This window comes from Molothrus ater, chromosome 14 (assembly GCF_012460135.2).
Source record: "Molothrus ater isolate BHLD 08-10-18 breed brown headed cowbird chromosome 14, BPBGC_Mater_1.1, whole genome shotgun sequence".
In the NCBI taxonomy this organism is placed as follows: Eukaryota; Metazoa; Chordata; class Aves; order Passeriformes; family Icteridae; genus Molothrus; species Molothrus ater.
The window spans coordinates 12,737,287-12,764,523 of NC_050491.2; the positions used below are offsets into that span (position 1 = coordinate 12,737,287).

Sequence of the window (27,237 nt, forward strand, 5' to 3'; positions counted from 1 at the left end):
CGACCTACGTCCAAAAACCCATCCCGCTGCTGAAACAGACTCCCAATGTATTCCCGGGCCTGGCAGCAGCAGCCTGCCAGTGTTTGTGGAAAAGGCGAGGCTCAGCAGTTTAACCTACCCCGGGCGACGGCGACAAGGGGGGAGGAAGAGAGGGGAGAAAGGATTAAGATAAGGATATCACAAAATTAGGAATTCCTCCTTCTCCCCCTCTCCAGAATGCCCTATCTTGCCTGCTCTCCTTCGGGCAGCTGTGAACACCAGCCTTATCAGCCATCAGCTTCACACGGGCACTCCTCCTCCTGGCCACAGCACACAGAAATCCCAACATCCCTGCAACAACTCCCAAGCCAATTTCTGTGCTGCCACCTTTGTTTGAGCAAATCCCTCCAGGAGGGACAGCAGCATCTCAGGAGGCCACTTCAACCTTTGAAAATTAAAGCTTTTTGAGTTCCCTATCCTCCTCCCAAACACATTTCACAGTGTAATAAGCATGTGCCTTCTCATTGCTGCTCCCACATGGAACATGGCACAGGATCACATTTTCTTCGATATTTTGGAAGAATCAAGTTTGGGGGACACCACAGCCCTGGTGTTGCACAGACTGTCCACCTGCAGACCCCAACTTTGATCTCCTCTCCTGAACAGCAGCTGGGCTTGTGCAAACAGCTTTGGTGGGATGGGAAAACAACACACTGGGCTGACAGCACCCAATTGCACCAGGGGACAATTGCACTGAGGTTTTGCTGGCAGGCAGTGAAGGGGTTTGTTTTGTCTCCTTAAGCACAGCCCTGAGCAAGCTGGGGGGAGCAGGGAGTGCAAACAGGACCTTTGCCATCCACCTCCCAGGTGGGACCATTGACATCCACCAGCAGGAAGGTAAACAGCCCTGGCACTGGGAGCCCCAGGGAGGGGATGGCTGATTAGAAGGATGGGATGGATTTACCAGTTGTGTTAGTCTTTAGTCTTTCTGAAGCAGGAAGAGGAGCTCCCCTCCCTCCCCACAGCCACTGCTGTGCCCTGGCTCCCTCCATCAGCAGAAATACTCTATGAAATCAAGTTTGCAGCTAAAACAAGCCTGGAGGAGCCATGGGCAGCCCCTGCAAGGGGGAGGCTCTGAGCAACCCGCCAGCTACATGGGGAGATCCTGGAAGGGCTGAGACAAGGCTTTGGAAGGAGGGTTGGTGGCAAATCTGTGGCAAATCCACGTGGGCTGGGTGTCTCCAGTGGGTGACACTGTGCTGTGACCAGAGCAGCTTCCTGCTGGGGGATGGACCTGTCCTGGGGATGGAGCCAGACCAAACAGGCCAAGCAGCACCAGACAAGGGCCTGCAGCAAAGCCCTGCTGGCCATGCTGGTTCAAAGCCATGTGCTGGGGCTCAGCCAAGGAGATAAATGCAGGGAGCACAAAGGACACAGAGGGCAGAAAACCAGGAGCCAGAAACGATCCCATGAGAGACCAAGTGCTGGCCACCACCCCGTCAGTGTTTCTGTCCAAAAGCCAAGACTTTCTTTCTTTCTAAATACTACTCCTCCTGCTTAAAATAGAAAATAAAAAAAAACAATAAAAATAAAGCTCCCCATCCTTACACCACCAAAGGAAGAGGCGGGAATGGGAAAAGTGTAGCCCTCCAGCCTGGACACAAGTCCAAGCTAACACTTAAGCCTTGAAGCTTCACTTGAGCCCCCTGTAAGATTTCCAAGACTGCCATAGGCTTAGGGACAGCTCCCCTCCTGCTCCTGTGCTATTTTCAAACAATGACATCTCTTCCAAAACAAAGTGTTTTGCAATCCTTGAGCAATTCTTTCCTTTTCCAATAAAAAGTGAAATTCTCTTCATTCTCAGCCAATTGAGAATCTCAACCACAGGCACTGCCACCAGCTCCAAATCCATCCAGCCCTGCAGATGGCCATGTCAGAACCTCAGCCCAGGCTCCTGCACTGCACTGGCTCCAGGCAGGTCTTGCTGCACCACTGCTCACAGAATACTGGGAGAGGTTAAATTTTAACTTGGAACTCCTTCCCTAAACTGCCTGACTTGTCTTCTGAACCTCCCTCCTGTAATTGAGGGATTTCACTTAATCTATTTAACTTCCAAGTGTGTTCCTTCTGCCATAACTTGTTTCCCCAAAAAGAAATTGCTTAATGTCTTGCAATATTAATATATATATATATATATATAACTGAAAATCCATGGAGCTGAATATGACCTATTTCTCATAGCAATATAAGTATTTCCAGGTCCTAGCAGAGGCACAGTAAAAGTAGCTCTACAGCAAAATGAGACTGAAGCCAATAAAGAGATTTGCTTTGAAAGAAATTAATATGAATCAAATCCAAGGCAGCGGATTTCATGGCACAATCTGCCTATGTTAACTGCCCAGTAGTCTCCCAAACTGCCAGTCCAAAGGCAACACACAGTAAAATTTACATTCTGTGGTCACTCAGACAGACATCTGGTGCAAACGCTTGCACTTTAAAATAAAAACCCATTGAAAGCACTTCTTAAAGAGTTTTGCAGTTTAAAAACAACACCTAGGAACTATGTGGGACTGAGCAATTTAATCCCAAAAGAAACATGGGCAGTGCCAGTGCTCATCCCTGGACCCAGCTGGGAGAACAGAAGGGGTTAAATATGTGGTGGGCTCTTGCAGCAGGAGCATGAAGGGCCTATTTAAAAAGAAGAACCAGAAATAAGGAATTTTGCCAGTTTTTACCCCTGATAAATCCGCATTCCAGTCTGTCAGCTATCTTGTTATCCCCAGAGCTGCTGAAGTGTCTTTGGCTGTAACTATGCATGACTCCAGCTTTGAGTAATGGAAATAAAGTATGTGCATTGCAACTGCAGCGTTCCTTTCCCAACCCCAGAAAAAGAAAGGCAGAGCAGGAGGAGATCCTAGAGAAGCTCAGGAATTTTGTACAGAGAAGTTGGAAAGCTGTTCACACCCTACATCAGCTGCCCACTGCACCAAACCTGCCTAGGGAGAGATGCCTACAGCTTGTAGAGGAGATGCCAAGTTTTAGCCCAACACAGCAGCTCTTACTGTCTGCAATAACAAACAAATAAATACTCTTCCAGATTCACAAGTCCAGTTTAGCTGGCAATTCATAGTCAGCAAACACTTGGAAGCAGTATTGAAAAATTAAACAAAGCTATCATTTACAGGAAACCCTGCCTCGAGTACAAATTATAGAGTTGTTAAGTTTATCTGGGAATGCCTTGCCCCTGAGTGCTGTATAATTATTCCTAAATCTTTCAGGAAAGAATGCAAATATTTTCAAGCCGTAATTCATTGACAAGGAGGAAGTCTCATTTAACCTTTTGTGCATATTTTGATACCTAGAAATTAACCCCTACTTTCCACAACTATTTTCCAGGATCCTACTGAGCCAGCTGGGCAGCAAGCAGCGGACCCACAGCCCTTGTTTTGGCCAGGCTGGACAGGAGCACCAGGCTCGCCTGGCATCCTTGCCCACTCCCAGACTGCCTCAACAGCAGCTTCAGGGCTGGTTTGGAGCAGCCCCGTGCCAGCCAGGCTGCTCCCCTCACAGAACTTTCCCCATAAGGAAGGCTGCTGAAAAGAGCAGCTGTTCTCACAGGAGTTACAGCAGGAAGAGGTATAAAGGAGCCTTTAGTAACGCAGAGGGCTGAGTTATGTGGCGTTTTCACTAGCGAGGCGCCTGCACCAGGATCCCCTTGGTGGGCTGGATTCAACGGGGCTGAGCAGCCCTGAGCCCCATCTCTTCCAGCCTCCTCTACCCACCAAGCCACAGCTCTTCAACCAGCCCCAATTAACTCATGTTGATTAGCAGAAGCCACATGGCCAAAAGCAGTCACACCTTTCCCAGCCCCCATAAAAGTGTTTTGTTTTGGAAAGAAGAAGGTCAACTCATCCCCTGCTCAGGACCCTCCAGCAGTCCAGACCTTAATCTACCAGTGGCAACAAACTGAGACATGTATCTAAAGAAACAGTCACTTTCAGCCAAAGGGGAGAGGGCACAGATCCCCCAGGATATTTGCAAACACACACAGACCCCACACTCCCCATGGCACCCCTGGGTGAGCACCCACTGCTCCATGGGGACCCATTCTGCTCCAGCCCAGTGCTGTGCCATGCTCAGCCACGTCCTCCAGCTCTGAGACCCTCCTGTACCCACTACTACACTACAAAGGGAAAAAAACCCACCCAACCAAACAACAGCCAGCCTTACCTTTTCAAAGGCAGCACTCACGCTATTGTGTTTTCCTCCAAGAGATATTATTAATTCAGAAGAGCTCAGCAGTGGGTGCAGCTCATGGGCACAGCAGCTGGGCTGGAGCACCCATTTCCCAGCTGGGTGCTGCAGGAGGCAGGAACCTGCAGCCTGGGAGCATTGCCACCGTTCACAGTTACTCAGACATGGAATGCTAACAAGGTTAGGCTGCAGCAGTGACACACCAACAACATCCATGATGCACATCCACTGTCACAGATCAGTGCTTCTGATATGGTGGAACTGGGAGACAAAAGGACCTGGCTTCTTCCTCTGGGTGGAAGCAGGTCACTGGATTCCCTCCCTCGCAAGCAGGTAAGCCCAAGAGTTTTCAGTACGAAGCTGAGAGAACCTCACGCAAAGTGGATTTAAACCCAACTCAGCTAAGATGCCAGGATGCTCCAAACCACTGTGATGATGCTCCAAACCACCACCTGGGTCCCAGCAGTACAAAACCTCTTCACCTCCTCTCCTTTCCAGTGAGCAGTTGTGAGCTTTCTTCCATGCCAGGAGCCGGGGAAGGGAGGCCAGGCAGGCACAGAGCCCTTGCACTCCCTCCTCATCCCACTGCCATGCTCGGGGAGCAGGGAGGCAGGAGCGTGTAAAACCAAACCAGCGAGCATTGCACTGGAAGAAAGCAATCTCATTATGAGAGCTAATGAAAGCGAACCACAATTATTATGTAAACAGCGCTGAATCATTAGCAGACGCATTAAAGCCATTTTTCCCCCCACCGAGAAGAAAAGCATATTGCCCTATGGCACCCTCAGTTCTGTCTCTAAACGGAGCCAAAACTCAGGAGGAAGCCTGTTTGTTTTCCTCCAGTCCAAACTAAACCAGCAGCACCACTCTGACCCCTGATCTGTACGCCGGGTGTTTGCCAGCTGCTCCCAGTGCCTCTGCCCAGGCAAAGGGGCACTGCTGCCTCACAGCCTTGGCTCACCAGGCATCCTGTGCTCCCCCAGGACCGCTGGCCACCACACTTCACAAACCCTAAGGTTGGCAGGTACACAAAAAAAATCCAGCCCGCACTATTCAGAGCAAAGGCAAAGCCTGCCTGGGTGCCCATACATAGCTGGCAAGGGATTGATTTTCCATCAGGCTTGTAACTGTGCCCGTTTCTTTGATCACTAAATGCTCTGTCCCTCCCATGGGAATGGGCCAAGGAAAGTCAAGGAAGGTACAGGAGGTTATTTATCCCCCTTACTGCATGGCTTTCCCTATCACTAATTTCTTTCCAATAGCAGCACTCACCACAACTGGGTGAAGCTGCTTGCTCTTTAATCTTCCATGGGGCAAAGTTACCTTTAAAACAAACAAACAAGCCAGCTCCCTTATACAGAGGACACTGCCAGCCAGTTGGCTATAAAGACACTCAAACGAGATCCTCATGTTTGTAGGAGAAGCAAAAAACTGCATTTCAGTCCAGTAAAAATCCTGTCTCCATCTTTATGTTCCAAGAATGCTGAATCAAAACAGGCTCAACTCTTTAAAAAGAGGAGAGTACAAAGAAGCAAAAAGTTTGTATTAAAACCCATGTAATCTTTTTTAAACACCATTATTAGAACCTGTAGTACCAGCCAAGAGTGATTTATCACCCCCTGTCATCACAGCCTGATGACAGAGCTTTTTATACCAAACTGTCAATGCTACAAAGCTAAAGCCCCAGCTCATAATTTCTTAAAGCTGGTCCTCTGCTGCCAGCAAATCCCCTAAACCCTGGGATTTGGGGGTCGAGAGCACTGCTGCTCCTCCATCAGTGCCATGCAGAGCAATGTGACCCAACCCAGAGCATCCAGCACAGGTTCTGCACTGTGCTTCCGAGCAGGAGGATGTTATAAGTCAGTGTAGGTAAACAAATTACCCAGGGCTATTTCAGCTTCTTTCAAAGGGAAAGTCATCGGGCCATAAAGGCTTTAACTGCATTTTCCGATGCAAGAAGGGACGGACCTTGAGGTGCCTGGTTTTCACAAGGCAAGCGGTCAGAGCTCTCTGAAAACCAGACACCCTGACATTTGGGGTTTTCCTGTGAAGTTGTTACTCTAACACACCCCAAATCACCAGTAATTTCTAGAATAGCACTACAAACCACAAGAGGTTAAACTGACTGCACATTACTTAAACTAACCTAAGGGTGACCCCTGGAAAGGAACAGCTATTGGATGTTGTGGTTCTGTAGAAACTCAATTACCAAAGCCAATTTCCTATGAGCATTTTTAAAAAAGGAAAAAGAAGGAGAAAAAAAAAAGGCAGCAACAATGCTGACAATGTGTAAGGGCCACATATTTTCACCTCCTGAAAGCTGCAGCCTCGCCTGTGTAAGAACTGCTCCTATTCCCACAAAAATGTTCAAACATATTTTAAACATTTCATCATTGTTTGCTCCCATCTGAATTTGCTTAAAATCCAGACAATTCTCAGCTTCTAAATTGGAAACATTAAGAGAAATACTCCTTCAAAATCCTTTGCTCAGGGTAGCCCCTCTCCACCATCCATGTACCTTTCCAACACCAAAGCTTGCAGTGAGAGAAGTGCCTCACAGGGAACTCCCACAAATCCAAGGCCATCAGCCACTGGCTGTGTAAGCCACAGAAAAAAGAGTAGAAAGACAGGAAAATAACAGATTTTATTTCTCTGCTTAGAAGATGGACAACAAAAAAAGTATTTCTAAGAATGTTTTCTGGGAGGTGGGGAATCTGGCAATGCTTTACATTGGGAAAGAGGTTACTATAGTTCTAATTTCACATTAAAATCAACACTGAGTAGCCCTTAATTGAAACTGATCCCAACAGCTGGTATCCCCATGCACACATCGTAAGCACCATCTCCATCCTTTCAAGCACTTTGCCAGTGAGGTGATGCACTGCTGCCCTTGAGGAAAAGCACCACATCCCACCTCCCTCCTCTCCCAGGACCCACAGAGACATGGGAGGTGACAGACAGCAAGGCACAAACTGGCAGGGAAGGTGATTGTGCCAACCATGGTCATTTTCAAAGAGAAAACACCAGCCTAAGAAAACTAGCACAGCTACATCCTCACGGGGCAAAGCCTGCCAACAGCCCACACGGCTGCTCTGCACACATAAAGCCTCCAACACTTTCTCACCAGGTTCCCTCTTCCCAACATGCTATTTTTATCTGAGTACCTTTCCCGGACCAGAAAGATGTAAACAAGAAGAAAATTCTCTGGCACAAACATGGTGCTTCGGCCACAGCCTCTGCAGACTGCATGGGCAAAGAAAAACACAAAAAAAAATCTCTCCTAGAAAAGCAAAATAGCTTCATGAAACACTTCTTTAACAAACCAGGAAGCATGTAAGACGGGCTACAACAAAGTAGTAATCTCTTTTAATTAAAAAACTTGGCAATTAAAGGAAAGAATACACACAGCAGCTTTCTTCCTGAGATGCACAAACCCCAGCGAAGAGCACAAACTGCACCTTTCAGGGCACCAGAGGGGTTTGCCATGGGGCATCCTGGAGCACACAAGGTAATTTAGGGAACAAGAGGGAAGCTTACTGGGTCCTCCCATTGCTTAGCAATGGGAGAAGGAAGTTATCTTCATAATCTCAAAAGAAAGAGAAAGCAGGAGGAATGTGAGGAATGCAAGGAGGTTATTGCCCGGGAGACTGGGACTGGCAGCTCACTCTCAGCCTGGCCGCCGGCGAGGAGACACATCCTGACCTCTCTGGCTAGCAAGAATGTCCATCCCCCCACCAAAAAAAAAAAAAAAAAAAAAAAAGAGAGAACAAAAGCAAGTAGTAAAGAATCTTGCAGCAGACGGAATAATCCTGATGCCCTATCCTGATGCTGCCCACACCTGCGGGAGATGTCAAGGACTGAGCCTGTGCAACTCAACACACATGCATATCCGCAGAAGTCCCTGGTTAGTCCATGGGAATGGCCATGTGTGAAGGGGACAGGAGATGAGAACCGTACATCTGACACCTCTTGAGGACTGGCAGTCCTTCCCAGCCATGCAGCTTCCAGGGTTGGCAACCCATTGCACAGAACCAGGACAGTGGGGTCTGCACGCGCCACCATCCAACACCAAGAGCAGGCTAAGGCATCACAGACCTCATCACCTCAAGGAACTGGGACCTTTCCAGCCTCTTGACAGAGGTCCCAGCCCTATTGGACAGATGCTGCCTGCACCTCCAAGACAGAAAAAGCTCATCTGGAACCTTCTCCCATCAGAACCATCTCACACACACAGCAGTGATGCTCCATCCTGAACTTTCTTGGCTCCACAGGCACCAAGGAAATACCATAGCAGAGGGGAGATGCAGAGACCCAAAACACCGCCGTGCTGTCGTGTTGGCCTTGCTCTACTGCTGTTTCAGTATGAATAAAAAGCCTGTTGACATACGAAAGCCACAGAAAATCTCCCTGAAACTACAAAACAGTACTGAAAACATTGTGCAGCTCAGGCCTTCTGCACAATGTACACACGCCTATTCAGCCTCTTAAAAAACAGCTACATGTCTAAGGAAACATCTGATAATTAAGGCAATTTTAACAATAGATAATAATTTGACTATGAATTGTATGGAATGTAATGACTGCTTATTCTGGCAGAAAAAACAGAACTTTCTATGAAGTGCCTGCCAAGGAAAACGATACTCCCACTCAGCCCGGACCACTGCGAGCAGTTGCTGCTAACCACATGCTTCACGCTGCCGGCTGCTAGGACACGGAGCGCCGCTGCAGCCGAACAAAACCCCGAGCTGCACATTCGCAGAGAGAGAGAGGGAAAGAGGGAGAGGGAGAGAAAGCCGCGTCCCGGCGAGCGGCGGCCGGAGCCGGGCTCGGAGCCGTGACTCAGCCGGGAGCCGCCGCCAGCCCCCTCCAGCCCGGCCGCGCCGCCAGCGCTCCTCGGTGGCCTGCGGGCAACTCGCACGCTGCCAGCTCCCCCCTCCCGCCGCTTCCAGTTGCTAAATGACATTAGAAGAGGCTAAAAATACTTCAAGCTGCTCTCTCGTTTAGTTTTCCATGCCAGCCAACTTGTGAAGGCCGAGGGGATGTTCTCTCCAATGGTCACTTCCCCACCCATGGCTGGCCAGGTAATCAGGAGAAAACCCCCCTGCCCACCAAGGACCACTGCCTTCATCAGAGAGGAATCGTGGCAAGTAGGTACAGCTGGTGGCCAGGTCACTCCACACCTTCAAACAGACCTCGAGGATGACCAGGTGTTATCTGGTATTTCTCATAGCACAGCAAGTCCAGAGCTGCCTCTGCAACCCGACTGCAGCAGTGCCAGACAGCCGAGTAACACTGGCCTGGAGGGGATCCAGAAAGCCTTTCTCAGTTGGAAGAGGCCACATGGAAGAGAAGCATGTGAAAAACTAAAGAAGCATTTGCTGAACTTGACATGTAAAACAATGGGCTGGTTTTGGCTGGAGTAGAGTTAATTTTCTTCACAGTGGTTAGTATGGGACTGTGTTCTGGATTTGTGCTGAGCATAGGGTTGATAATACGGAAAAGTTTTTGTTATTGCTGAGCTGGGATTACACACAGCCAAAGTATTTTCTGCTTCTTGTACTGATATGCTGGCGAGGAAGTTGAAGGAAGAGACACAGCTGGGACAGGTGACCCCAAGTGACCAAAGAGAGATTCCAAACCATATGACATCATGGTCATATATAAAGTGAGGGACAGAAGGAGAAAGGGGAGGACATTTGGAGTGATGGTGTTTGTCTTCCCAAGTCACTGTTACATGTGATGGGGCCCTGCTTTCCTGGGATGGCTGAACACCTGCCTGCCCAAGGAAACACTGAATTCCTGGCTTTGCTTGCATGCTCATCTTTTGCTTTCCCTGTTGAATTGGATTCTTCTCAACCCACAAATTTCCTACCATTTACCCTCTTGGTCCTCTCCCTAATCCTTTAGGTAGGGAAGTGAACGAGTGCCTGTGTGAGGCTTGGTTGCTGGCTGGGGTTAAACCCCAACAAACAGCAATGCAAACAAATCCTGACTGACCAAGGGCAGGACACAAGGACAGAGCACCTACTGACAGCCATAAATACACTGGGGACAAGTGAGCAGCAGGACATCAGTGCACACCCACCCACAGTTGCTTTGGGCAAAGTCCCAAAGTCCAAAAATCAAGGGTCAACCGATTTCCTCTGCCATGGAGAAAGAACTGCTCTCACAAATAAATGCAGCTATTCAATTAATTTGGTTTAAATAGAGATTAATTACACTGAACACTTCACTAGACTGAACAGAGTGCTGCTTGCACCCAGCTCCCTGCAAAGACAGGCTCCAGGTTTGCTCTGTGCTCTCCACCACTGCCAGGAGGGCAGTGGCAGTGAAAGCAGGGATGACACTGCTGAAGGAATTTTGCCACTTAACTGGCTACATTTTCCACCAACAGGCAAGATGGTTTTGGGGTTTTTTTCTCCTTTTCAATCCAGGAAAAGAAACATCTAGTTCTTCCAATTAGCAGGAAAAGCGAAGGAATTTCCGTCTGTTTAACACCCGGGGGCAAGAAGCAGCCTTTTGAAAGAAAGGTTGGGTGGGGGGTTTTTTGTTTTTTAAATCACAGCCACCTACTGTGGGTCTCCAGATGCCACCACACCAGCTCACTTTGCATTTCATTCTGCAGCCCCACCAGACCAACCAGGGTAAGCAGCCCCTTCAGATGGTCACTCCGGGGAGTTCAGCCCTATCAGGACAGCTCAGAGACACCTGGAATCCATAAGGAATATTCTGGGTAGAGTTTGAACAAAGTCAGTGGCTCCAGGACCCAGAACTTCCCAAGATGTGACCCGTCCTTGGGAAACTGTCAAAGTCATCTTAAAAGCAGTCAGAGGCTGGTGCTCTGCCCACACCACCTACTATCTACAGGCTATCAAGAGTCAGGTTTCACAAACCAGCTATGTAGACATCAGGTCTATGAAAGCACTGACCTCTCCAGCAACAGCAAGATTGCATCTCAGCACTGCCAGGAGCTTTGCCACACACACATCACAGGGCTGGAGGAGCAGCAGCCACTGAGGAACACTCAGGTACAAAGCAGCACCAAAGGGCCACAGATTATGAAAAGCTTCCACACAGATTTATAGCAGTAGTCTGTGTTTATACCTCTAACACCAAAGCGACATAAAGGGAAACAAGTTCTCTATGTCCCACACCACAAATAACCCATTTTACACCTCTTATCAAGCAAGCAGTGAGTTGGCCAGCTGTGCACTTCTTTAAGAAATGCCTAGGTACTTCAGCAAGATATAACCTGCTATTTATGCATACTCTAATTAGGTCCTAAACATCTTCTAAATAGGTATTAAAGTGAACTCCTGGGTAATTATGGTGAAGGAGCAGCCTTTTAATGCCACTGAAATAGCAATGATACAGATAAAACGCCTGCTGGAATGGGCATTTCCTTGAAAGAAAAAAGGTTTGCATACCTGCTGCTCCAGAAGAAAATAATGTGGCCAAAAAATCCATGTGAGATGCTATAAAACCCCAAATGACTCCCATGGCCTTCCAGTGAGGATGAGAGGATGAGTTTCACTTGATGTCACATAGCTCAGTGCAGGGACACATTTGCCTGCACCACACAGCTGCTTCTTCTACTTTACAATCCAAGGCCAACATTCTGTAGGATCAGTAATCCCCAACAGCAAAGAAATCACTACACTTACAGAAACAAATCTGCCACAGCTTTTAGGACACCTTTTCACAAAGATGCTAGGAAGTTTCTGTCTGCACTGTGATCTAAAGCAACTTGCTAAGAGAATGTGAGAATAAAGCATAATCTATCAAATCAGTACAAAAATCTAACAAAGAAGCTGATGCACTTCAGACATGAACAACCATGTGTCCACACATCATTCCATCAGCATTGATGTGTCCACACGTGATGCCATTCAGCCCACTGAAGCCTCCCCAAGCTGTCCTCCACCACTTTAGTGAGCAGAGAGGTGGCACCAAGCAGAAATCACCAGTTTCCACCATCATCCCAGTGGGATCCTTGGCCAAGCACATGGCTCATTCCCTCACACACATTTATCGTGTTCCCACCGATAGCCAGGCGCCCAGGTAACGGCCTGTCCAAACCACTCACTCTCCTGATGGAAAACACGCCACTTATCACCTGAAACACCGTCTGAAATCAAAGCTTTGGCAAGTGACCCTGTTCTAGACACAATACACACCACAGACCTCTCACCCCCATGCCAGACCTCAGCCTCCAGCTTTATCACCTGGCCCATGGGACTGCAGTGCCCTGTGCTGATGCCACAGGTGAAGTTCTCTGCTCTGAGAGAGCTCAACGCCAGGGACTGGTGGTTAGATCTGCCTGCACCACCTGAGCAGCAAGGGGGGAGATCCGGAGCCTCTAAACACAACCCACGCCAAAACCACGTGAATTCACAGGGGGAACGTGAAACTGCAGCAGGTGTAGCACCCCACTCCAGGTTTAATTTTAAATTCAGCCACACTTGAGGTACACCACACTTTAAAGCTGTACACAGCACGCCTCCTTTTAAAGACTTCCACCACCTGAAATACCCTGCACAGCAGGATTACATTTAAAACAACTTTGCAGGACCTGTTGCTTTCCAAGCAAGGCCAGACACAGACTCCCTGTGCCCCTGGAACAGCAACATAACCCAGGCGATACTTTCAGCATGTCACTGCAGAAAGCCCTTCTTTTGTCAAATAATCTTACCTTGCTCATCACTTTTCTCAAACACACAACAGCTTTAGAGCTTCAAATGGAAGCCCTGTCAGCATGATCTACTCCTGACATTCTCCAAAGCTCACCAAGTCATCTTAAACAATAATATATAAAATAAGGATTAGGTCAAACCTTCCCAATACTGGACTTAAGGGGAAGTCTGCTCACATTCTGATCCTACACTGATGAGGGCTGGACTCAAATGCAAGACTATTTATTAGAGACCATTTTACAAAGCAGGCAGAGTGAAGGGGCGAGAGTATTTTAACTGCAACCAGTCAGACGTTTCTCATTAAAATATTTCTTGGAGAAGTAAATGGGCCTGCAATTTTATTCAAACAGATGTAGGCTAAATGCATATCATTACTCTGACAATACAAAAGCACAAGCGACTGAAATGATTTTAATTTTGTCAGTGAAAAGGATAATGTATGCATATCTGGAGGGCACACCAATGGTAAAGATTACCCCCAGCTTCTATCTGAGCCGTCTAAAGGTATTTACTTGGGGTCTGTCTGTGTTGTGACAGTGTCCCAGACCGAAATGAATGCCTCCAACACTCCACATTTTTGAGCCATTCAGTCATGCATTTTTGTTATTGTTGAAAGTAGTGCGAAATTGCAGTGCATGAGCTGGAGTCCTTGGTGGTCTCCGAGGATTCCAGCTAAAAAGGCACTTCCTTTGTTCCGCGGAGAATGCGGTCCAGTAGGTCATTCAGAAGGGGAAATAAAAGCAGCGGCCCTGGGAGGGAGATGAAGGATGAAACAAAAAGAATAAAATGTTTTGGGTGTGAGCACATTAGCTACCATTTCCTACTGCTGCCGGCTGCGAGCACTCCTGTCCCCGGGATGCGCAAGTACCTCGGGACGAAGGTTGAGGGAAGAAAGAAAGAAAAAGGAAGGGGGAAAGAAAAAAAAAAAAAAAGAAAAAAAAAAAAAAAGGAGCCATGTCTCAGTCCCTCCGCTAGCAGCCGCCGGGCACCGGGGCGGGACGGGCCCGCTCCCCGCCGGGGCGAGCGGCGACCCAAGGGCAGGAGCGCCCGCGCCGCCGCCGCCGCCGAGCCGGGAGCGGGGCCGGCAACAGGCGCGGTCCCGCCCGGCACGGCCTGGCACGGGGGGCGGGCAGCCGGGACCGCGCCGGGACCCTCCGCGCGGGATGGGCGCCGAGCTCCGCGGAGCCGACCCGAGCCGCGCCGAGCCGGGCAGCGCGCCCCGAGCCGAGCTCCGGGCCCCGCGCCGGGGGGAGCCGGGCGCGCACCTCGCGCTCCGCGGGGCCGGGCCGAGCGCGCACAAAGGCGGCGGCGAGGATCGCGACTCACCGCTGATCTCGTGGCTGGGCGCCTCGCTCTGGCTGAAGCCCTTGGCGGCGTAGAGCCTCCGCACTTCGGAGCAACTTTTGGCGCGGGGCTCGGCGGCCAGCAGCAGCGGCAGGCTGAGGGCGGCCAGCGCGCACAGGAGGGGCGGCAGGCAGCCGCGCCGCCGCGGCATGGTGCGGGCGGGCAGGGGCCGCCGCGGCCGGGCGAGCGCGCCCCGAGGCTGGAGCCGGCGCTCCGCCGAGCCTGCCCCTCCGCGCCCCGCAGCAGCCGCGCCCGCTGCCCTGCGCCCCGCTCCGCTGCGGCTCCGCTCCGCTGGCCCGGCGTGCGGCGGCGCTCCGCGAACTTGGCCCGGCAGGAAGCACATGGGGTGGTGGTGGAGGAGGAGGAGGAGGTGGAGGGAGGCGGGGAGGGCGGCAGCCAAGCAGGATCGCGCAGGGCCGGGACAAGCCTCTGCAGCCCCCGAGAAAATCAGGAGCTGGGATCCGCCCGCCCAGCGAGGCGGAGCGGAGCCCGGGGCTGCCCGGCCCCGCGCGGGCGCTCCCTCCCGCGGAGAGCCCCGGCGCTGCCCCGCGCGGGAACCGCCGCCCGCAGCCGGGCTGGCAGCGCCCGGCCCCAGGAGCTCCCGCCTGGCACCCGCGCTCCCGCCCAGGCCAGCTCCGAAGTGCCCCGCGAGGGAAGGAGAGGGATTCCCTGTGTGCTGTGCTCTGCCTCCTGAACTGGAGCTGTAGATGGTTCAGCTCTGCCCCAGGTTTAATAGGTTCACTACGCTGATGAATTTTGACATCGCTGTGACAGGTCTGAAGTATGTGCATGAAAGACTTGTCAAAACCGACATTTTTCCACCAATCTTCTGTTTCCAAGAGTTTAGCAGGGCAAAGGCCTCAGGAACACTGACATCAAGGTGCTCCAGTCACTCTCCTTCATACCCCAGCCCAGCACACAGACACAGGCAGAGATGTAAAGCCCTGCTGAACCCTTGGACCAGAGTCCAACAGTTGCTCCTTGCTTCAGTTTACTGAAAAATCACAGACACAGTCTTGCAAGAATGACAGGACCGGTCATAATTTCCTGAAGCTGCAATGTCACTTAAAGGTCTGCTCAACCCTTGCTCCCTGTCTGTCATGGTGAGGTCTCCATGTCCTTGTCCCCTGGGTGTGGGTGCTGCATGGGGAGCTCTGTCCTGCTGCAGTGTCTGTGCTCAGTGCTGTGTCTCAGCACAGATCCATTTGCCCCAGGACAGTGTAATGGCCTGGTGATAGCATCATTTAAGAAAAATAAAAGTGCAGCATTTACAATACAGTGCTCCTCTGTGAGCTTCATTTCTCTCATTGCCACAGTGGGGAAGGAAAGGCTGAAACAACACAAAGAAAGTTGCCAGCTTCACCCCCTTGCTCCCAAGCTTTTGCTACCAAAAGTCCGGGTGGATCGGGAGGAAAAGTTCCTCTCTTTATTTCCCCTGTGTGAGCAAAGCACAGCCATGCTGTCCTGCCAGGCACTTCTCCTAGGAGTGAGATGCTCATCCAGGTCTGAGCTTTCCAGCGGCAACACTGGCAGCTCACCACAGCCTTGGGGCAGCACAGGCTGCTGCAGTCACAAATCACACCAAAAGCAGGGGAAAACCACATTACCACAGCCCAGTCTGCATCAGCCACAATGGAGAGCCTCGTGCTGCAGCAGGGCTTCCCTCTGCCTCTGGGTGCAGGGAGCATCCCCTGGCTGCACAGAAAATGGGCCCCACCATGCCCAGGGCAAATTAAAAAAAAAGGAATTTGCTTTATCATGGTTTAAAAAGTCTCCACCAGCCATCCTGATGGAAGGGGGTGTAGGGATCTCAGTCATCCTGCCATCCACTGGGGCCACTCTCACTAAGCTGGTGAGACAAGCCAGGCCAGAAGTTCTCATGAAGTTATAAAGTGTCCTGAGAGAGAATAATCCTCTAGGATCTGGCCCTGCAATGTATGACTGAGTTCTGGTTTTCAAAGCACTACCTCACCCTCCCAGCCTTTATTTGAAGAGACAATGTGAATTTTAAAGAGAACTCAGCAGGGAGCACTGCATTTTTTATTCCAAAGTGAGAGAGAAAACGAGAGTGAGAAAGTCTGTGGGGTTAGAGACAGCTTGCCATTTGTTGTTTCTCATAATCCCATACCTCGGTGGGATTTAAGAAACCTCCTGAAAAACATGGAGGGTTTTGTCAAATACTTGCTCAAGTAGTTAAATCAAAGGCTGAAGCAAAACAATGGAACTGCCTGAAAATTTTCATGAAAAACTCTTTTTCTTTTTTTCCTTTTTTAAGGAATGGAAAAGTAGCCTCTCTCAAAAGAGAATTTTTTTCTCTGAGTTTTTTGCTTTCTCCAGCATTTTTGCACATCTGGCAGACCCTCCCCAGCCCCCTTACCCCAAATTGCTCGCGCAATTTCCCTTTCCCAGGAGAAAAAAGATGGAGAAAAGCAGAGGAAAAAAACTCATGGTTTAGTTTTTAAAAGACTGAAAACTCCTGACTTTGCATGTCCCCAAAACTCTTTTCTCTCCATTAGGATTCCTGTCCCCAGACTCTGTGTTTCTTTTCCAGCCCTATCTCAAGGCCTGCTGTGGTGGCAAAGGATGCTCCTCCATCCTGGGTTCACGTCCCCATCTCCCCTACCTGGCAGAGAGTGCTGCCTGCTAAACTTCCAAAGCTGTTTCATCTCCACCTGCTCACACTCAGCTGTGAGTCTCCTCTCTTATCTGGGGGGATCCCAAAAAGTTGCAGCCCTGCCAGCTTTTCATAGAGAAGGAAGGGCAGGGAAGCAGAAGCCAGAGAAGATACGTTTCTCCACAGTTTCTTTTTACCTTCCTCCCATGTACTGCCTCTCCTGCCCAGCTCAGACCTCCAGCCACACTGCTCCTGCCCAAGCCTTCATCCACACAGCAAAGTTATGTTGGTTTAATAAAGTCACTTTGAATCCACTCTAAAGGAATCAGCACAAACCCTCTATGGGGGTGTGGTTAAATCATGGTAAATCTTATTGGTATCAGCTGAGCCCACTGGCTTACACTAAAAATTGGTACAAATAATTGCCAACTGCACAGGATTCTCAGGATCAGTTGTAACTTCAAGTTGGCAGGAGTGGAGCAGTTCTCTAGCACCGGCAAATCTTGGCAGCAGAGAGGAACGCCAAGTCTGGCTGCAGCACCAATTACATTCAAAAATCCCTCTGGATTTATATGAGGGCTTAAGCTTTTGGTCTGATTTAATTCTGGTCCTGGCCATAGGTCTGCCACAACCCTATAGTGTTTCCAGTCATTTGTCAGGGAATTTACTGGGAGGTTGTACTGGGATAAGGATTTCAGATGTAGCTGTTTAGGAAAACCTGGCTGAATGCTATCCTTGGCCTGGCTATCATTAAGGATGATTAAATCCTACACTCTAGTAGGAAAGTCTGGGCCACAAGGAGGTCAGAAAGTGTTGAAAGGGAACTGGACAAACATGTCTTCCCAGCTCCAGCTCATCAGCAGGAGATGGCTCGGGGTAAACCCGAACCAGGCAAGCTCCTGCAGCACAGCAGCCAGGCTGGAATGAGGGATGCTGAAGTGGAAACAGTCTCCTTTGATAAAACCCCAAATACCACAAATTTAGGGGTGTTTAATCCAGGGCATCTGTCATGAGGATGGGGGATCCTGCTAGTTGCAAAATGATGGTCTGAATCTGGTTTCTGAGTGTCAACAGCCTGATATTTTAGGGCAAGCAGATCTAGTGTTTTGTCATGGGCTGATGTCTCTATTTATTTGTATCACTTATTTTTATCCAAGGGCTACTTCATCCCATAGGGAAGAACAGAAACCTCCTGCAGTAACTGCTCCACTCTGGGGCAAGGGGTGGGTTGGTGGGTTAGCTCCTTGTTGCCTTCTGTAGGTGGGCTGATGCCAGCTGGGTGTGAGGGGCTGTGCACGCTGAAGAAAGACAGAGAGATGCTGAAAGGACAGGGGGATCAGGCTGGCTGTGCAGTGAGGCTGCTGTTAGTGTCACTCAGCTTCCCATGTCTGAAACAGCTTGCAGTGCACTGGGCTTCCTCTGCAGAGCTCAAGACCATCTCCATTTTAGGGAATGCAAGAGTTTGTCTCTTTCCCCAGAAGGACAAGAAGTCATCCCAGCTCTGTCCCCAGGCACCACAGGGAGGAGACCTGGGGACACACAGCTTTGAAGGGCACGGGAATGCACTCACTTTCACAGATTTTCATGCCTGCACTCCCTAGCTCTCCCAAAAGTGACTGTGTGGCAGATGGCTCTGACGTGTAGCACACTCACACCCAGAGGATAAAAATATTCCCCAACAGATTCCTGGCAAGTGAACGTCAGTCACCATTGCTCCAGAGCTGGCCATGGCTTCCTCTCCTCCTCAATCCCCCATCTGGGGATGCAGAGAGGGTCTCCAGGCTGCATGTCCCCAGTGGCAGCACACAGATCGGTGCTGGCAGCTGGGGTGACATCCTAGATCCATGCTGACTCACCTGCACGTCTTCCACAGCACAGCATTCCTGGGGACATGTCCCCATCCTCCCTGTCCCAGGTGGCCTTACACCTGGCTGCCACTGAGGAGGTGTGAGAGGTGAGATGGGACCCTGTGTCTGCCTCATCCAGGCCCTTCTCAGTGTGATGACAGCCATGATGTTTAATTCTCCATCCACACTCACCTAATCTTCCTATGGCCAGGAAGTGGAGCTGGAATGGGGACTTCTTGAGGCAGGAGGATTGAGAGGAACCAGTGGTTGCAGGGCAGAGAAGAAGATGGGTGGCACAATTCAAGGATGACAGAGGAAACAAGCCCCCAACTCATTCTTGCATTTCCATCCCTTCCCAGCAGCAACCCCCTGCTCAGCCCTCCCTCAGACATTCTGAGCTATATTTACAGCAGGTATTGCTGCCTGGGCTGATTTATTTTGCTTTTATTGCACTCCTAAGTGTTGGTTCAATGCTGGTGCCAGTCTGGGACAGGCACTGGCAGGGTAGGGGCAGAGAGAGGTTTGTGGGTGCTGTGAGCAGTGCCATGGCCATCCCACACACTCCAGAATGTGCAGCCTCCTGGTCACAGATAAGCTCATCACCCATCTGGAGGGGTCACAAAACTCTGGAGCTGCAGAGATTAGGACTGGAAAAAGCATCAGACACCTGATGCCTTCCTCCCTAGCCCAGAAAAAGCGACCTCAAGCTGTCCTCTCCCTGTCTGCTCTCAAAATCCTTCCTCAGTCAAGACTGTGCAGTCTGTCCCAGCTACTGACTCGGTATTTCGTTGCACAAAAGCATTTCTTAATGGCTAACCTAAACCTCCCTGGCCACAATTCAAGCTGGCTATCTTTTTCCTCCTATCTCCTGTACATGAAGAAAACATACCCTGCTATCAGCAGAGCCCAAAGCTCTTGGCACATGTGGCTGGCACAGCACAGCATGGCTGGAGATGGCCCCTGTTGCTGCTGGTGGTCCCACCAGCTCTGGGACTTGGCCCCTGCAGACCTGGGGCAGAGGGAACAACCCCAAGCACTATTCAGAGCAGCAGGAAATACTCTTCAAGAGATGGAAAGGAGAGAGAGAGAGAGGAGGGAGAGGCATGTTCAGAGCAGCAGATAACCCAGCCAGCTGGCACTATTAAAAATGAGTAATAGCTACATAACACCTGAACTCTCTGGTGCCAGCTAAAACACTGTGGAGCAGAGCCAGGAGAAGAGGGAGCCTGTTGTCCCACAGTTGTCAGCAAGGCTGTCCCAGTCCCCTCTGATGCTGGGCATCACCTCTCATGGCAGCTGCTACCTGTGGGCAGGCAGCTGGTTCCCACAGCAGTGCTGCTTTCCATGCTCCAGCCCATGGAGCTGCACCGTGATGGGCAGCAGAGAGGCCAGGGTTGGTTTTTGACAGCTTGGGAAAGATCAGTGTGAGCTTGCCAGGGGGAGCTCCAGAGGTCTTAATTACTGCAACCAGCACTTCATCTGGGGCCTTTCATTCCCCTCAAAGCACTTCCACCTGGGCACCAGTCCAGCAAACGTTGGGTTTGTAGACATCTGCCTCGTCCCAGCAGGGATGCGCGTCACTGCCTTTGAGGTTTCTGTCAGCAGAGGGGAGCAGAAGTGGCCAACTCCTTTAATATCACCTGAGATGCAGAAGGCAAAACAGGTCAAAGGAGAGCAGAGGGAGCACCAGCTCTGAGCAGGAATGACCCAGTCCTGTTCTGTACCAGGCTTCGGGATCAATAAAATAATGATATATTAAAAAAATAATGACGAAACTTTTTGTTTTACCCTCAGGCACTCTTTTAGTTCTGCTTATAGGCTATTTCAAAAGAATTTGTAAACACAGAGTGGAAAATGTTTGTGCTACACAGGTGGAAGTAAACAAAACCCACTTAAAACACCCCCTGCTGCAGGCAGAAGGTCCTGGCAGCACACACTGCGCTCACCCTCTGGATCACCTGGCTGGACAGGCTGATGTGGCTCCTCTTCCCAACAGTGCACTGCTGGAAGCAAACCCATGAAGGAGCAAGCTGGGAGAATGGGATGCGGGATGAGTGTTGGCTTAAGTCCTGCTGCTTGAGAGGAGTCACCAGACTTTGCCTTGGACCAAAGTGATCACAGCTCCTGTCCCTCTCCCAGGTTCAATGCCCAAGAGAGGGTATAATGCAGGTCCCAGAGGGTGCAACCCTCCTCACCACCCCAGCCCCTAAATGGATTAAGCACCATCCATACCACAGCAGGGATGTTCATCCCTTGCCTTTGGCTCCATCCCCCTTGTCCAGCAGGGCTGGGGCAGCACATTGGCTGCTGGACATTCATGGTTATATCATTGCTGCCTGAAATCTTTTTTTTTTTTTTAATCTTCTTTTTTCATTCTCCTCCATTCTTGCCCCTCACCCCCCATGGTTTAAAGTTTTCAAATGAAAATATGCAGGTTGTGACTTGCGGGTAGTGAGTCGGGGCTTGCAAGGAAAGTGGGAGGGAGGAGAGAGGAAGAGTGATTGGCTCAGAATGCCAGCAATTGTTTTTATCCTTTCCAGATGAAGGAAAAAGATCATGTTATTTGTTCAGCATACAGTTCCAGATTTTCAGGAATGAAATCTGAGAGCAACATGTCAACGGTCTGTCTTGAGAGCTGGGGTGGATGGCGGCCTTTGTGCTCCCAAACACCAGCAGGGCCAGCACGCTCAGCTGAGGAAAAAAAAAGGCTCCATTCTCACACTCTGAAGTGGTGGCATTAGATATCAGCAAGATAATGGGCCCAAGGCCTAGCCCTATTTCTTCTCCCAACCCAACAGCCCCAGGCTGCTGGCTTTGATGTACTCATTTATTTGCCTTTTCCTCTCACAGATGATATTTTTAACCGATATTGCGGTTTGGGCATAGACTGGGGAGAAAGGAGGGGGGAAAAAATGAAAGTCATTTTATTTCAACAGCTGATCAGGAGAGAAGAAAGGGAAAAAAAAAGATGAAAAAAAAACCCAAAAAACCCCAGCCATTGGTTAGCCTGCAGGTCGATGTTTCCTGCTGTAAATCAGCCAGGACACGGTGGTCTCGCAGCTGCAGGGAGATCCCGCATCAGCCCGGGCACACATCGAGGGCTGAGGCCGGTGCAGGACAGCCCACGGCCCAGGGCATTTGCACTTGAATCCCCAGGGAGCAGGAGGGAGATGGTGGGGTCAGGGAGGTGGCCAGTGGCGAGATTGAGCCAGGGCTGATTGATGTGCGGGGCCGTGTGGGTGGTCCCGCATGGCATGGGGACAGCGGGAGCACCACTGTCCCCTTGATGTGTCTGTCCAAGGCTGCCCATCCCTGCCTTCCCCTGGAACTCCAGCAGGCAGGTTGGGAGCACCCATGGCCTTCAGATACATCCAGGGCCAGGCGGGTGAAGAATTATAGAGGGAGAAAGCAAAAAAAAAAAAAAAAATAGAAGAAAGGACCTTTCTTGATACCTTATTTGACTTCTCACAGCCTGTGTGGGAGCAATGCTCAGCATCTCCAGGTGCACAGGCTGGGAACCTCCCAGGATGACCAGTGCAGGGCTGGGCACAGCCCCACATCTCCTTCCTCTGGAAAAAGGTGTTGTGGAGGAGGTGAAGACTTTGCAAAACACCCTCTGCAGAGCCTGTCACTGGAGGACCTGGCATCCTGCTGGCTGTTATGTCCACAATTTGCACTCTTGGTTCCATCTTGGTCTGAAAGAGCAGCTCCAGGGATGTCCCCTCTGTGCCATGCTCAGGCCTCACTTCCAAAACTGCCTCTGTGCAAAATCACCATCTCTCCTTGCAGCACCCTCCCCTGCCTGCCCCCCTCAAAAACAACCAGCTCTCACGGATCCCGTGGTGCAGATGCTCACCACAGATTCCTGTACAAGAGGGAAAAACACTACTCAGCACTTTTTGCTATTAATGGGCAAAAAAATGTTCCCTGTGGAAAATTTCCTTGTGACTCACATCTCTGTTTGGGTTGAGAAGGCAAAGCATCAGGTAGCTGTGTGCCTGCTCTTCTCCTGTGACATGGGTCTTTCTGCCTGAAAGTAACCATGAGCAGTGCGGAGATCCTGCAATTTAGGTTTCACAATGCTTCATGTAAGTGCCCAGCACTTGAAATTGTTGTCTCAGCTCTTTAAAGAAGTTTTTTCTTTCCCCAGGTCTCACAGCTGCAGTGGGAAAACTGAAAACTCACACCCAAATCATGCAAAAAACCAGATGGCAGGAATGGACATCCTAATTAATTAATTTCTTAATTTAAAAATTCTTCAAAATTTAATTTTGTTTCTAAGGCTCTGCCAGCCAGCCCTGCCACTGCTGGGATAACAATACTGTGACATTTACAATGACACCAGCTCCTATGGGTGTTTTTTTCCCAGAGCCTGTTAGCTGGCACACATGTCCCAGAGACACAGATATGCTCCTAAATCACCTAAGCCACATCTCAGCTGCAGGACCTGATGCAGAATGGGCTCCTCCTTTGCTGGGACATGGTGCAGCCTCAGTCTGTGTCTTGCCAGAGGTGAGTTGTGCAGAAAGCTGTGCCCCTGTGACAGCAGTGCTGGCACAGGGGATGGTCTCAGCCCCCAGAAGTATGCTTCAAAAGCAGGAGCATCTGGCCTCTCTCTGAGGGACACTTTCAAGTGGAAAAAAATATAAAAACAAAGGGTTTAATTAAACCTGGACATCACCATTGGTATGTACCTGCCCAGGACCCCATGGAAGAGAGGAGGCTGAGGGGAAAACCAGCATGGGAACATGACAGGAGGTGAAGCATCAGCACCTTCCCTTTTGTGAGCATCTCAGGGCTAATCACACTCAGCAACACTGAGCCAATGATGTTTTAACACTTTGTCTAACCATGACTGCTTTGGGATGGAGCACCACAAACTGCACAAATCCCTTGGCCAAACACTACCCAGAGACAGGTAACATCGGTGGAGACCCCTTAAAAGAGGCAGAGCAGCTTTGGCCGGGCTGACATGCAGAACATTCCCTCATCCCTCCTGCGTGCTCCAGACACCCTCTGGAAAAGCCTCTGGCCATGGCTTGCTCTGACCTTCCCCTGCACCTCCGGCAGCAGAGATTTCACTGCCCAGCTCTCCCCCTGGGCTTCACAGTGATAACAGAACAAACCAGGGGCTCAGGGAAATCCCTGTGCAGCAGCACAGAGCCCATCCAGGCGCTCCCACAGCCCTGCAAACCATCCACACGCCCATCCCACGCTGTCAGCAACAAGATCAAGAGCAGAACCTTAACCAAAATGCCATGTGAGGCTGTGTAAAAGAGGTGGTAAAAGGGGAATCCATTTATCCCACAGTCAGCAGACAGGAACATCAGGATCTTGAGTTACTCCTTTAGAGATTGGATTAGCAGGTCAAGACCACAATAACCGGGAGCTTCTGCCAGACAGTCACCAGGGATGGAGTCTGGCAGCCCATCAGGCAGTGGGATCAATCAGTCTCCTTAAAAATAATTAAATGATCTGTCTATATCATGCTTAAAATGATCACTCTTCAAAGGCTGTAAAAACAGATTTCAGGCAAGAAGCACGGAAACTGCACAGAGGTTTGAGTGAGTGTGCAGGATGAGCCTGATCTGACCCGCCCTGCAATTAACCAGGCCAATTAGTGCCTTTACTCCTCCACAAGACAGCATCTCCCTGCCCAGGCTGCCCAGCCTGGCCCTCTGAGCCCCCTGCCTTTGCTGGCAGCACGGGCAGGGGATCCCACGGCCACTCAGGTGGCAGTGCCCAGCCTGGGCTGCAGAATCAGCAAGGTGATGAGCAGAGCCTTTGCAGGGGGCTCCACACCACCAGGGCTGGTGACACCAGGGGAAAAAATCCCTTCCTTGCCCTCCTGCTCTGTCATCCTTGTCAGGAGCAGAACAGTCTGAAGAATCTGGAGCAAGGGCCCTGCTAGAATGATTCAAGAAAGCAAGATATTGGTACTTTGGTGGGCTGGAAATAGCATTCCCCTCCTCTGATGTGGTCACAGGAGGCTGAGCACAGCAAAGCCATCCCTGATGGCTCTGTGGCACTGCCATGGCCAAGTGTCCATGCTGGTTACCACATTCAGGAGATGTTTATCCCACACACAGTGTCAGGCAATAGCAGGAACTTACACCACGGGTCTGGGACCCTGGGCCAAATCCTGGATTGTTCCACAAGTTTCAGCTCAACATCATGAGTCACAAATGCCACCATTCTCCCTTTAGTTTGTTTTTTTTTTTTTTTCCATAAAACTTTGTTTTTCCATCAAATGGGAACAAATACACCCAATACCCGGAATTTTGCTAGATGGAGTCCAGATGACAAGTTCTCAGAAAATGCTGTCAGTTGCTGAGATTCAGATTCAAGAGACATCATCCAATGCTAACCATAAACAACAGGGGCAACAAAACGTCTGGCAGATCTTGAAGTGACACGAGATGCCTGCACTCCACAACAAACCCCTTTCACACCACAGGAAAGGTCACCACTCTAATCCACTTCTGGGTGGAATGTACACAAACGTCATTCTTCTTCACATCTGTAATTAAACAGCCTCTTGCTTTGCTATCCAGCTCATGTTTATTTTCCCATTTGCTAACATGGTGGATGGTAATATAATATGACACTGAAGGGACACAGGCTGCTACAGGCAAGCTTTCCACTTCTTTCTAGTGATTAGCCTGCAGAGAGCTGGAGCTGATGGTTGTGCTGCTTGGATCCAGCAGTGATTTCCTTTCTGGATGTGCAGCATCTTTGCACATTGAAATAATAACAGCAGAGAAGGCAGTGAAAGCAAACAAAAACAAATGGCAGAGATCCCTAAATGTGTTGACTCGTTACAAGAAGTTGCTGAGGTCTCTGCTGGGCTCCTACAAGGGAGAAGACAGCAAGTAAACTGGGAGGTTGAGGCTAAATCTGTACTTCTGCTATGAAAAATCTGGTTTTCAACACTGGTAATGGGCTGGATCACTTGGGAGAAGCCTTCCTTCTCCCTGTGGCCACCAAGGAGCATTTGAAACAATGCTGGATAATCTCTAGTGGGGGCCCTTCCTTGCCCACAAAGTGCTCTCGGGTACCCACCAGACCACACGGTGCCCAGGATGAAAAACCCCACACCAAGAAGGATATAATATAATATATAAGCCTCTCCAAACCTTCTGGCTGCAGTGCTGGCACATGGTTCATGGTTCAGGAGCTGGACATGAGGGCTTTGCAGGGAATGGCTTTGTCTGTCAGGAGGGACTGTGGGGTGCATCACTCTGCAGCCCCACGCATGGCTGCGCGCTTCAGATCCTGCACGCTCTCAGCAAAACAACACCAAGATGTTTATTTTCAAAAGGATACAAAGTTTGACAAAATAAATGATATTTGATTAACACCCACTGCTTTTTCTGGGGTTTCTTTTTGAAGGCAGTAAATTTGCTGACTGTATAAACATGCCACAGTGCTTCATCTTCCTATGCCAAAATTTCAGTTATCTCATCTCCAGGGAATGCCCTTAGTAACATTTTGACAAGCCTATTTAGGGGGTTGTTTGTGGATTTGGGTTGCTTTTTCTCCCCCACTTTTACTTCTTAGGGAGGTTTCCCATGAGCAAGCCACAGGCTGGAGCTGAACAAAATCCACCTTTTTTTCTTCATATAGGTACCTTCACCACATCCCTAATAAAAAACCCAAATTCCAACACTAAGGACCAGCAAGCATCCTCCAATGTCGTAGTTTTTCATCCCACTCCCTTCTGGCTGCTGGTTTCATTCCTCCAGTACCTGCAAACCTAACTACTTATAACATACTGGGAGAATTTGTGATTTTCCTGGTGCCCAGCTGAGTCACTCCCAGCTGTGAAGCTCAAACTTAGAAATCTCTGGGTTTCTGGGAATGGCCACCTGCTTCTAGGGGGTGTGGTGTGTGATCTGGTAAAGCTTTAGCAGCACTTGTCAATCATTAAGCTGCAGAGCTGCTGGAAAGGTCAAGGAAATTCCCACCAAGGCACCCGAGTGTTTGGGAACCAAAGGATGTTCCTGGGCTGCTTTACCCTAGGGGAGCTGGAGAGCCTGCAGGGCAGGACTGGTCTGGTGGGCTTGGCCAGTGCCACCCCTGAGCTGTGTGCTCCAGCACGGGAAGGAGATGTCTCAGCAGCACACCTGGCTCTTTGGAGCATTCTGAGTGGTTGAGTGGTTTCATATATTTTACTTTAGAGACTTATGCACCATCCCCTGTGTGGTCCCTGCTGCAGCCTGCTCGTCTCCCTGCTCCCTTGGTGCCTCTTGCCCACCACCACCACCTCCTGCCCATCTCACCATGGACCAGCAGCTGCCAACAAGGCAGAGCAGGGGCCAGGCAAGACAATGCCCTCCTCCCTCCCAGCACAGCAGACCCCAGGCTGCCACCCCAGCAGGACCCTGAGCTGTGCCCAGCACCCTCCAAGGCTGCAAGTGCCCTTCTGGTTGGTGGCATCTCCCTTGCTGTGCCCATAGCTCAGCATGCACCAGTTTGGACTGAAAAGCAAATCAAATACCTGAGA

The 27,237-nt window shown here is 50.1% G+C and overlaps 1 protein-coding gene across 1 annotated transcript in view; it reads right to left on the reverse strand.

Moving 5' to 3' along the window:
- GPC4 (glypican 4) overlaps positions 1-14,421 on the reverse strand; it is a 67,339-nt gene extending 52,918 nt beyond the window's left edge. The window contains exon 1 of the mRNA XM_036402325.1: positions 14,253-14,421. Coding sequence (XP_036258218.1) covers positions 14,253-14,421 — 169 coding nt within the window. The remainder of the gene's footprint in view (positions 1-14,252) is intronic.
- Between the last annotated feature and the right edge of the window lie 12,816 nt (positions 14,422-27,237).